Genomic DNA, 12,548 nt, shown 5'->3' on the forward strand with positions numbered 1-12,548 from the left:
CACACACACACAAATACTCTCATACACACACCCTCATACTCACTGACAAACATTCACTCCCACATTCACACACTTCCACACACATTCTCCACACTCACACTCACACACACTGACTCTCACACTCACACACCACTCTCACACTCACACACACTCACATCACACACACACTCTCACACACACACTCACACTCTCACTCTCACACACACACTCTTTCTCTCATGCATATACACACACAATCTAACCTATCTATGCCTCTTATTATTTTTCATAGATCCCTCTTCAGAGATCCCTCCTCAGCCTCCTCTGCGCAGCAAAAACAAACTCAGCCCATTCAGTCTCTCCTCATAACTGATATTACCCAGCTCAGTCAAAATCCTGGCAAATTTCCTCTGCACCATCTCCAGTGAAATCACATCTTTCCATTAGTGTGGTGACCAGAACTGCATAAAAGTATTCCATCTGTGGCCTAACCAATGCTAACCACTTGCAACAAGACTTCCTTGCTGCTATATTCTATCCCATCCCACTCTGCATCACTCTATATACCTGTACCTACACCTTTGGGGATTTATGGACTTGTATGGAAAGGCTTATCAAAGGGAAATAAAGTTTGACAAACTTATTAGAGTTTTTTGAGAATGTAACTAGTAGAATAGGTAAAAGAGAAACAGTGGATATATTTGAATTTTCAGAAAGCTTTTGATAAAATCTTCCTCAAGAGCTATGTATGCAAGATTAAAGCACATGGATTAGGAATAAAGTACTGGAATGGATTGAGAATTGATTGGTAGACAGTGGAAGGTGGTGATTAGTGGGGTACTGCAAGGTTCAGTGTCTGGACTCCAGCTATTCACAATATGTATGAAGGTTTTGGATGAGGGAATCAAATTTAATATTTCTAAATTTGCTGATGACAAAAAGCAGAAGGAACTGAGACTAGCAAGGAGGAAGTAAAGAGGCTTCCAGGTCATTTGGACAAGCTGTGAGTGCACAAATGCATAGCAGATGCAATATAACATGGATCAATATGAAGTCATCCAATTCAGTAGGTACCATGGAATAGCAGAGTGTTGTTTAAACAGTGATAGATTGAAAAATGCACTGAAAGCAAGCATGCAAGCATATTGAATGATATGTTGGCTTTTGTTCTCTCCTTTATTAATTTGAACACAGCAGCAAGGAGATTAGCTTTGCTGTACAGGGCCTTAGTGAGACCATACCTGGATTACTGTTTCCAGTTTTGGTCTCCATACTTAACAAAAGGTACACCAGGCCTGTACTCACTGGAATCTTGAAGAATGACAGAGGACCTCGTTGAAACGTATATAATTCTGACAGGTCTGGACAGACTGGATGTGGGGATGATGTTCCACCTCTCTTGTGGGTGGGGATTAGTGGTGGTGGTGAAGGTCTGGATCAAGGAGCTATGGTCTCGGGAGTTGCATCAAGCCATTTCAGACTGAGATGAGGAGAAATTTCTTCCCAGAGGATGGTGAACTTGTGATAATCTCTACCATATAAGGCTGTGGAGGCTTTAAGAAAGTATAGACAGATTTCCAGGCACCAAATGCATCAATGGATATGAGGAGACAGTGGGAGTATGCTGCTGAGATAGAGGATCAATTCTGATCATAATGAATGGTGGAGTGGGCAAGATGGGCTGAATGGCTCACTCTTTCTTTTTCCTTTTTTTTCTGTTTTTCATGTTTTTAAATCTCAGCTCATCCTCCTACATACAAAGATTTGTGTTTACATATCCCTAGATCTCTTCAGGACTGACTTTCCTACCTATTTTTTATGTTGCCAGCAAATCAACAACCATACCTTAAGTCACTGTTTTCTCATTCATTTAGACAAACTGTACCAGTTGGGGTCTCAGCAGAGATTCCTTTGGCACACTGTTACATCTTGCCAAACCACCTGAAGACAACCCACTTACGCCTACACCATTCTGTGAGCCAGGATAATATCCATACAACTTGAACTTTTATTTTACACAATCTTTAATGTAGCACCATATCAAAATATCTTCCATAAATCCAAGTACAGTACCTCTATTCACAGCCAAGTCTTACCTCCATAAATAACTCCAGTAGATTGGCCAAAATGATTTCTTTCACAAAACCAAGTTAACTGATTACCCTGAACTTACCCAAGTACTCTATAACATCTTTAATAATGTCCGTGTGTCTAATAATAGTGACTGCGTGGGTTTCCTCCCACAGTCCAAAGATGTGCAGGTTAGGTGGATTGGCCATGCTAAATTGCCCATAGTGTTCAGGGATGTGTAGATTAGGTGGGTTATAGGGGGATAGGTCTGGGTGGGATGCTCTGTGAGTCAGTGTGGACTTGTTGGGCCGAATGGCCTGTTTCCACTCTGTAGGGATTCTATGATTCTAACAGTTTCAAACATTTTCCCTATGACACTTAATTGGCTTGTAGTTTCCTGTTTTTTGTCTTCCTTTGTGAATGAAACTGTTACGTTCACTATCTTCCAATCTAATTGAACCATCCCCAAATCAAGGGAATTTTGGAAAAATCTCACTAGTCGCTCCTTTTAAAACCCTAAAATGAAGTCCATCAAGACCCAGGCACTTGTCAGCCTGCAGGTCATACAATTTACTCAGTGCTTCCTTCTCCAGTGTTCACAATTGTCATTTTCATGAATTCCTTCCACTTCTCCATTTCCTGAAATAATACTGCTTTGCAGATGTTACTTTATCTTTTTGCAAAGACAGTAATAAAATACCTGTTAAATTGCTATGACATTTTCTTATTTTCCATTATTAATGCTCGAGTCAGACTTTCTATAGTAGCAACAATCACAACTTTTCCCTTTAAGTTCTTACAGAAACTTCCACTCTTTATATTTGTTCAATTTTCTTTCATACTAATGGTTCCATCCTTAATATTTTGGTCATTATTTGCACTTTTGTATATGTCCAATCTTCTGATTGGCCACCCAGCTTTGCACAATTGAATGCCTTTTAAATGTGATCCCATCCTTAAACTTTCTAGTTCACAATAAGTGAGGGGATTTGTCCCTTGGAATTATTTTACTGGAATATTCTGAAATATCCCCTTTAACATCTACTACTGCATCTCTACCAGCCTATCCTTCAATTTGCTGATTCACTTTAGCCAGCTCTGCTTTTGTGCCCTTACAATGCACTTAATTTAATTCTAGTATAGCCTACTTTCTGGTCAGATCCAGAACATGCTAAGAAACTAACCTGAAAACATTCCATGAGCTTCTTACTTAAGATACCTTTATCCATTTGATCTTTATTGCTGATATGTGGGGTGGCACAGTGGCTCAGTGGTTAGCACTGCTGCCTCACAGCACGAGAGATCTGGGTTCGATTCCACCCTCAGGTGACTGCCTGTATGGAGTGTGCACATTTTCCCCGTGATTGCGTGGGTTTCCTCCGGGTGCCCTGGTTTCCTCCCACAATCCAAAGATGTGCAAGCTAGGTGGATTGGCTATGTTAAATTGCCCATAGTGTTCAGGGGTATGTAGATTAGGGGGACAAGTCTGGGTGGGATGCTCTGAAGGTTGATGTAGACTTGTTGGGCCAAAGGGCCTGTTTCCACACTGTAGGGATTCTAAAATTCTAGATCTCTCCTGCACTACCCTTTCACGCAGTACCTGCCTGTTTTATCACGCAATGAGTGGTTCAGGTCTTGTATCCACTTTCTGAAAGAATGATAGAAGCAGGTTCAATTAAGGCATTCAAGAGAATATTGGGTGATCTAAATAGAAGCAACATACACAGGTATGGGGAAAAGACATGAAAATGGCAATAAGTTCTAATTTTCATTGGATAGCTGTGTAGGCATATGGAATGGTCTCCCTGTATGATGTAACGTTTCTGTCTCTCCTTAATTTTCCTTTTAAAATCAATCACTTCACTTCTGCATTTTTTTTCTATCATATTCTCCATTTACTACATTGCTGAATTTTAAGTCATCTATATCTGTTGATACATATAAAAGGAGAACAGGTCCAACACTAAACTTTGGAGAAGCTCCCATCTATTACATATTTCAATCTAAAAAACAACCATCCATCATTACTCTTTGCTTTTTACCCTTTCATAGCCACACTGCCATTGCTCCATTAATTTCAAGGGTTTAACCTTGAAGAAACTTGGAGAACACAGGAGAGAGAGGGAAAAGAGAGAGAGAGTGAGAAAGATCTGGATTAAAACAGGACAGAGAACAAGGCCACCAGAAGGAGAGATACTGTAGCCATCAGAGCCTGGAAATCCTGAGTTTAAAACTGATTAAATATGGGCATCAGCAAAAGGAGCGGAACTGACTGTCCACCAGCCTGCTGCTGTGGGAGCAATGATTCTTTGCTAATCTTACAGGGGCTGATTGATGGTTAAATACTCTTGCTTTGACACCAACCCACAAGCAAACATAACTGAGAGGTCCCAGGATACAAGCCGTGTTGTGGGTTAGGAGCAACAACAGGTGTGTGTCTCAGAGATATACATTCTGAGAATGTGGGCATCATTGGCTAGGCCAGCATTTATTACCCCATGGGGTCAACCACATTTGTGTGGACCTGGAGTCACACCTAGACCAAGCAACGACAGCGGATTTCCTTCCTTAAAGGATGTTAATGAACCAGGTGGGTTTTTGCAACAATCAACAGTGGTAACCATTAAGTTAACTCCCTCATCCAGATTTTTATTGAATTCCAACTTCATCATCTGCCATGGTGGGATTTGAGCTCTCATCCCCGGAACATTGGCCTGGGGTTCTGGATTGCTGGTCCAGCGAAATTACCACAACAACACTTCCTGCCCACAGAATGTGTGAGAGTGTATGTGTGTGTTACTCCCAGCTCATGCAGTGGTACCTGGTCTCCAATCGTTTCAAAGACTTTGCTCTGCTAGGACTGAGTGGTGGTCGATGTGCAATGGACTTCACCGCAGGAAGGGAAAGTGGTTTTTGCCCAAACCTTTTAGAGCCTCCAGGAACTGATTTCTGTTCTGCTTCAGGAGAAGGAGCTATTTATTGTCAGTACCACCTTTCCAAGCGAAAAACTGGCATAGGGACAAATAAAGTCGAGGACATAAATGCATGACTTGGCGCTGGAGAAATGTTCACAGTGCATTGGCACCTGGAATGGAATAGATAAGAGCTGTTCTGGTGGAACGGACAGCATTTGAACAATGCTGGGAGCAGTGTCCTGGTGAATCAAATACTGGGGCTGCAGAGAGGCTTTTAAAATTCAGTAAATTACCAAATTCTACAAATGCACAACTGAAACCATACTGTCCGGGTGCATAATGGCCTGATATGGCAACTGCTCTGCCCAGGACCATAAGAAACTACAGAAGGTGGTGTGCACAGCCCAAACCATCATGGAAGCCAACCTTCCATCCATGGACTCTACTTACACAGTTCACTGCTGCGGAAAGGCTGCCAACATCATCAAAGACCCACAGCACCACAGTAATGATCTCCTACAGCCTCTTCTGTCAGACAGAAGATACAGAAGCCTGAACATACACACCAGCAGGTTCAGGAACAGCACTTTTTCTGGCCGTTTAGACTGATGAATGGACTCTGTAGCCTCAAATAATGCTGATCTTGCTAATGTTGATCTCACCTAGTGCAGGCCCTGTGCAATGTAACCTGCATGCCTCCGCCTAAGTCTTTATGATCTGTACATCCTTGTTCACTATGATCCACCTGTACTGCTCGTAAACAAAGCTTTTCACTGTACTTGTTAAATAGGGTTAAAGAGAAAAAATGTGGCAAGAAGGCAAGATTAATGGCTTTTTACTTATATGCTCATAGTAGATGCAACAAAATAAATTAATTAGCAATACAGAGGTTAATGGTATGATTTTATGGCCATTATGATGAAATGATTACAAGGAGATCAAAACTAGGAACTGAATATTCAAGAGTGTGTGAACTTTCCAAAGGACAGGCAGGAAGCAAAGGGTGGTGGGGTTACTTTGTTAGTACAAGATGGAGTAAGTACAGTAGCAAAAAATGAACTTGGATCAGAAGATGTAGAATCCATTTAGGTAGAGGTAAAAAAACTCACCAGAGGAATCACTGGTGGAGTAGTGTATAGGCCTCTTAACAGGAACTATACTGTGGGACAGAGAAAAACAATCGAGATAATCAAGGTGTGCAAAACAGACAGTTCATTAATTATGACCAAAAACAGAAAATGTTGGAAAGGATCAGCAGGTCTGGCAGCATCTGTGGAGAGAGCTCAGAGTTAATGTTTCGGGTTCAGTGACTCTTCCTCAGAACTGATGGTAGCTCGGAAAATGTTGGTTTATATGCAGAAGATAGGGTTGGGGGAGGGGATAGGGAGTAAACAATAGGTGAGGATAAAGCCCAAAGAGAGAAAAGAACAGTTGGACAAAGTAATGGATAACAATTTAGCTAGGAGGGTGACTAGCTATTAATGGGGACTGTTCATGGCTAACAATGGGTTGTGTACAATAACAAGGCATGGTGTGTGGGGGCTGGGGTAAGGACATGGGAGAGCTCAAGCTCTTAAATTATTGAACTCAATATTGGGTCCAGAAGCCTGCAAGGTTCCCAAATGAAAAATGAGCTGCTGTTCTTCCAACTTGCCCTGAGCTTCGGCGGAGCACTGTAGCAAACCTGAGACAGAGATGTTGGCCAGGGAACAGGGTGGTGTGTTGAAGTAGCTCAGAGTCATTTTTGGGAACAGAACGTAGGTGTTCTGCGAAGCAGTCACCCAGTCTATGCTTCATTTCCCCAATGTAAAGGAGGCCACATTGTGAGCAGTGAATGCAGTGGACATTAATTATGAGTGCCTTTGATTTTTATATAGATCGGGTGATGTGATATTGACAGTGGTAGCCACAGGGAAGAAAACATAGGTGTATTGGTACAAATTCCTCGAACAACATTTGTTGTTCAAGGATCCAACCAGGGATCTGGTATTTTTGGATCTGGCAACATGCAATGAGGCCGGTTTAATAAATGGTCTCAGAGTGAAAGATTCTATCGGAAACAATGAATATAAAATGGTCAGATTTAGCATTCAGTTTCTGCGTGGGAAACCTAGGTCCGAAACAACTGTGATAAACTTCAATAAGTACAATAGAATGAAGGGAGAGTTGGCTGGAGTGAACTGGGAACGGAATTTAACAGAAACAAACAGTGGCAGATGTTTAAGACAATAGTTATGACTCAAAACAAAGGTATGCCCCAGGGAGGAAGAAGGATTCTAAGATGGAGAAAAACCAACCATTACAACATGGCAAAGAACAGAGGTCATCCAGAAGATGGGGAAGGTTTTAAAAACCAAAACAAAAGACAAAAGAGAAAGTGGAGATATAAACTTTGAAGGTAATATCTAAAGACACACGAGAGCTTCTTTAAGTGAAGCCAAAGTGAACATAAGGCTCTGTCCAACAGGTACGAGGTACTTGATTCCTGTGTGGATGACGAAAAGGACTGCAGGGAGGATGAGCCAACTGACCACTGCACCGTGGTACGGGTGGCCATTTAAGAGGGGGGAGTAAAAAGACAGGTGGTAGTTGTAGGTGATTCTATAATTAGGGGGATAGATAGTATCCTTCGTAAGCAGGATTGAGAGTCTCGCATGGTGTGTTGCCTGCCCGGTGCCAGGGTAAGGGATATCTTTGACCGGCTTGAAAGGATATTGGAGCGGGAGGGGGAGGATCCAATAGTTTTGGTCCACGCCGGAACAAACAACATAGGCAAGATTAGGAAAGAGGACCTATTCAGAGATTATCAGGAGCTAGGAACCAAATTAAAGATCAGGTCCTCAACGGTTATAATCTCCGGATTAATGCCTGAGCCACGTGCTAATTGGCAGAGGGAAATGATAATAAGAGAAGTAAACACGTGGCTAAAAGAGTGGTGCAGGAAAGAGGGGTTCCTTTTCATGAGGCACTGGCATCAGTATTGGAGCAGGAGGGATCTGTACTGTTGGGATGGTCTCCACCTGAATCGAGCTGGGACCAATGTTCTAGCGAAAAGGGTAAATGGGCTGGTCAACAGGACTTTAAACTAGAAAGTGGGGGGGAAGGGAATGGTGAAACTTGCCCCAGTGGGAAACAAAGCAGCAGGTTAACATCTGTAGTGGTGGATTCAACTACGTTGAAAAATATGAAAGAAATGACAGGAAAGGAGAACTCAGAAGAGGTTATTAAAGTCTCCAGCACAGACACAAATAGGACAGAGTGTTTGGAAAGGGCTAGCAATCAAACTTCAAGCACACTGGATAAACAAATGACAATGAGAAGAGGGAAGGTTAATACAGGACTGAAGGTGTTATATCTGAATGCACGCAGTATAAGGAATAAGGTAAATGAGCTTGTGGCGCAGATCGAAACTGGCAGGTATGACGTGATAAGCATCACGGAGATGTGGCTGCAAGGGGATCAGGATTGGGAACTGAATATCTAAGGATATACATCGTATCGAAAAGGTAGGAAGGTGGGCCATGGAGGGAGGGTTGCCCTATTAGTAAGAAATGAAGTTAAATCAAACGGAAGAAATGAAGTAGGATCAGATGGTGTAGAATCTGTGTGGGTAGAATTGAGGAACCGCAAAGGTAAAAAAACCATAGTTGGAGTTGTGTACAGGCCTCTAAACAGTAGTCAGGAGCTGGGGCGCACGATATACCAGGAAATAGAAAAGGCGTGTAAGAAAGGCAAAGTCACAGTGATCATGTGGGATTTCAATATGCATGTGGACTGGGAAAATCATGTTGGTAGTGGATTGCAAGAAAAGGAATTTGTGGAATGTCTATGAGATGGCTTTTTGGAGTAGCCCGTAGTGGAGCCCACAAGGGAACAGGCAATACTGGAGTTAGTGTTGGACAATGAGGCAGTCTTGATAAGGGGCTTAAGGTGAAGGAACCCTTAGGAGGCAGTGATCATAAGATAATAGAATTCACTCTGCAATTTGAGAGGGAGAAGATAGAATCAGAGGTAACGGTATTACAGATGAATAAAGGTGACTACAAAGGTATGAAGGAGGAGCTGGGCAGAATTGACTAGAAGAGGAGCCTAGCAGGAAAGACAGTGGAACAGCAATGGCAGGAGTTTCTGGGAGTAATTCAGGAGACACAGCAAAACTTCATCCCTAGGAAAAAGAAGCATGGTATAGGGAGGATGAGGCAACCATGGCTGACTAGGGAAGTCAGGGATAGCATAAAAACAAAAGAGAAAGCATATAATGTGGCGAAGGGCAGTGGGAAACCAGAGGATTGGGAAGCTTACAAAGACCAACAGAGGGCAACAAAAAAGAAATAAGGAGGGAGAAGATTAAATATGAGGGTAAGCTAACCAGCAATATAGGTGAAGACTGTAACAGTTTCTTTAGATATATAAAGGGCAAAAGAGAGGCAAAAGTGGACATTGGACCACTGGAAAATGACGCTGGAGAGATAGTAGTGGGGAACAAGGAAATGGCTGAGAAACTGAATAATTACTTTGCGTCAGTCTTCACAGTGAAAACACAAGTAATTGACCAAAAATTCAAGAGAGTCGGGGGCAGAGCTGAGTATGGTGGTCATCACCAAGTAAAAGGTGCTAGTAAAACTGATTGGCCTGAAAGTGGATAAATCACCTGAACCAGATGGACTATACCCCAGAGTTCTAAAGGAGGTAGCTGAAGAGATAGTGGAAGCATTAGTGGTGATCTTTCAGGAATCGCCAGAGTCAGGGAGGGTCCCAGAGGACTGGAAAATTGCTAATGTGACACCCCTGTTTAAAAAGGGAGTGAGACAAAAGTCAGAAAATTACGGGCCGATTAGCCTAACCTCGATTGTGAGTAAGATTTTGGAGTCCATTGTAAAGGACGAGATTTCTGAATATGTGGAAGTGTATAATAAAATAGGGCAAAGTCAGCATGGCTTCATCAAGGGGAGGTCATGTCTGACAAATCTGCTAGAATTCTTTGAGGAAGAAACGAGCAGGATAGACCAAGGGGACCCAATGGATGTTATCTGCCTGGACTTCAAGAAGGCTTTTGACAAGGTGCCACACAGGAGGCTGCTGAGTAAGATAAGGCCCCATGGTGTTAGAGGCAAGGTGCTAGCATGGATAGAAGATTGGCTGTCTGGCAGAAAGCAGAGAGTGGGGATAAAAGGGTCTTTCTCAGGATGGCAGCCGGTGACAAGTCGTATTCCACAAGGGTCAGTGTTAGGGCCACAACTTTTCACTTTGTACATTAATGATCTAGATGAAGGAACTGTGGGCATTCTGGTTAAGTTTGCAAACGATACAAAGATAGATGGAGGGACAGGTAGTATGGAGGAGGTGGGGAGGCTGCAGAAGGATTTGGACAGGTTAGGAGAGTGGGCAAAGAAGTGGCAGATGGAGTACAACGAGGGAAAGTGTGAGGTCATGCACTTTGGTAAGAAGAATAAAAGCATGGACTATTTTCTAAATGGGGAGAAAATTCAGGAGTCTGAAGTGCAAAGAGACTTGGGAGTTCTAGTCCAGGATTCTCTCAAGGTAAACTTGCAGGTTGAGTCAGTAGTCAGGAAGGCAAATGCAATGTTGGCATTTATTTTGAGAGGACTTGAATATAAAAGCAGGGATGTACTACTGAGGCTTTATAAGGCTCTGGTCAGGCCATGTTTGGAGTATTGTGTGCAGTTTTGGGCCCCATATCTCAGGAAGGATGTACTGGCCCTGGACCGGGTTCAGAAGAGGTTCACGAGAATGGTCCCAGGAATGAGAAGCTTAACATATGAGGAACATTTGAGGACTCTGGGACTATACTCATTGGAGTTTAGAAGGATGGGGGGGGGATCTAATTGAAACTTACAGAATACTGAATGGCCTGGACACAGTGGATATTGGGAAGATGTTTTCATTTGTAGGAAAGTCTAGGACCCGAGGGCATAGCCTTAGAGTAAAGGGAAGACCTAGTAGAATGGAGATAAGGAGAAACTTCTTCAGCCAGAGAGTGGTGAATCTATGGAGTTCACTGCCACAGAAGGTTGTGAAGGCCAGGTCATTGTGTACATTTAAGACTGAGATAGATAGGTTCTTGATTATCAAGGGGATCAAGGGTTACGGGGAGAAAGCAGAAGAATGGGGTTGAGGAACTTTTCAGCCATGATTGAATGGTGGAGCAAACTCGATGGTCCAAATGGCCTAATTTCTGCTCCTATGTCTTATGGCCTTATAGATTATGAGGCAGGCAAATAATAGAGAAGTAGGAAATGGCAGAGTAGAATAAATACTTTGCACGAGGCTTCTTGGTAGAACACACTAATAGCATTCCAAAAATACTAAATAATCAAGAGACAAAAGAGAGGAGAAGATAAACAATAACTTCCCCAAGAGAAAAACTACTCGGGAAACTAATGGGGCTAAAGGCCACTAGGTCCTCTGGACATGATGGGCTGCATCCTAGGATAGTTAAGGAAGTAGGTACAGAGATTGTGGGTGCAATGTTAGTAACATAACAAGAATCGTTAGATTCTAGAAAAGTCCCAGAGGGCTCGAGAACTGCAAATTAAACACTCTTCAGAAAAGGAGGGAGACAAAAATACAAGTAATTATAGAATTCTTTGCCACAGATGGTTGTAGAGACTGCGTTGTTAAGTGTATTGAGGATCATAAAATCCCTACAGTGCAGAAACAGGCCATTCAGCCCAACAAGTCCACACCAACTCTCCAAAGAGCATCCTGCCCAGACTTGCCTCCTATCCTAGCTCTGTAATCCTGCAATTCCCATGGCTCCCTGCTTTCCCACAGCTAATCCACCTCACCTATACATTTCTGGACACTAGGCAATTTAGCTTGGCCAATCCATCTGACCTGCATATCTTTGGACTGTGGATCAAAACCTGACCACCCAGAGGAAACCCACACTGACAGGGGGAGAATGTGCAAACTCCACACAGACAGTTGCCTGAGGCTGAAATTGAACCCAGGTCACTGACACCATGCAGCAGTAGTGCTAACCTCTCAGTCACCATGCCATTGTCTGAGCTAAATAGATTTTTAATCAGTAAGGGAACCAAAGGTTATTGGAAAAGGGCACTGAAGTGGAAATGAGGATTATCAGATCAGCCGTGATCTCACTGAATGACAGAGCAGACTTGATCAGCTCAAGTACCTGCTTCGGCTCCAATGTCTTATGATCTCATTTAAAGATCCTGCACAGGCATTTTCCACCTCCTAAGGTGATATTAGATTACTGTATCCCTACATTCCAGTGTGGTACAGCATCATTGATACTTTACACAGACATGTTTATTTTATTCCTATATACCCACAGGCGTTTTGTTAAATGAATATATTGTGATTTTAGGGCATTCTTATTAGCTGGACCAAAGGCTTCAGTGCCACTGGTGTGGAAGGACAGGATGTTGTTTCTCTATTGAAGGAAGCTATCAGTCAGATCAGGGAAGGTGGTAAAAGAGGGGGAGGTATGGCATTGTTAGTCAAGGACAGTATTACGGTGGCAGAAAGGATATTTGATGACAACTCGTCCACTGAGGTAGTATGGGCTGAGGTTAGAACCAGGAAAGGAGAGGTCAC

The 12,548-nt window shown here is 42.8% G+C and overlaps 1 protein-coding gene across 1 annotated transcript in view; it reads left to right on the forward strand.

Moving 5' to 3' along the window:
* LOC109912598 (hexokinase-1) overlaps positions 1 to 12,548 on the forward strand; it is a 240,029-nt gene that overhangs the window by 61,028 nt on the left and 166,453 nt on the right. The window contains exon 12 of the mRNA XM_048608741.1: positions 12,319 to 12,403. Within this exon, the coding sequence (XP_048464698.1) occupies positions 12,319 to 12,403 (85 nt within the window). The remainder of the gene's footprint in view (positions 1 to 12,318; positions 12,404 to 12,548) is intronic.

Source organism: Rhincodon typus, chromosome 20 (assembly GCF_021869965.1).
Source record: "Rhincodon typus isolate 14 chromosome 20, sRhiTyp1.1, whole genome shotgun sequence".
Lineage (NCBI taxonomy): Eukaryota > Metazoa > Chordata > Chondrichthyes > Orectolobiformes > Rhincodontidae > Rhincodon > Rhincodon typus.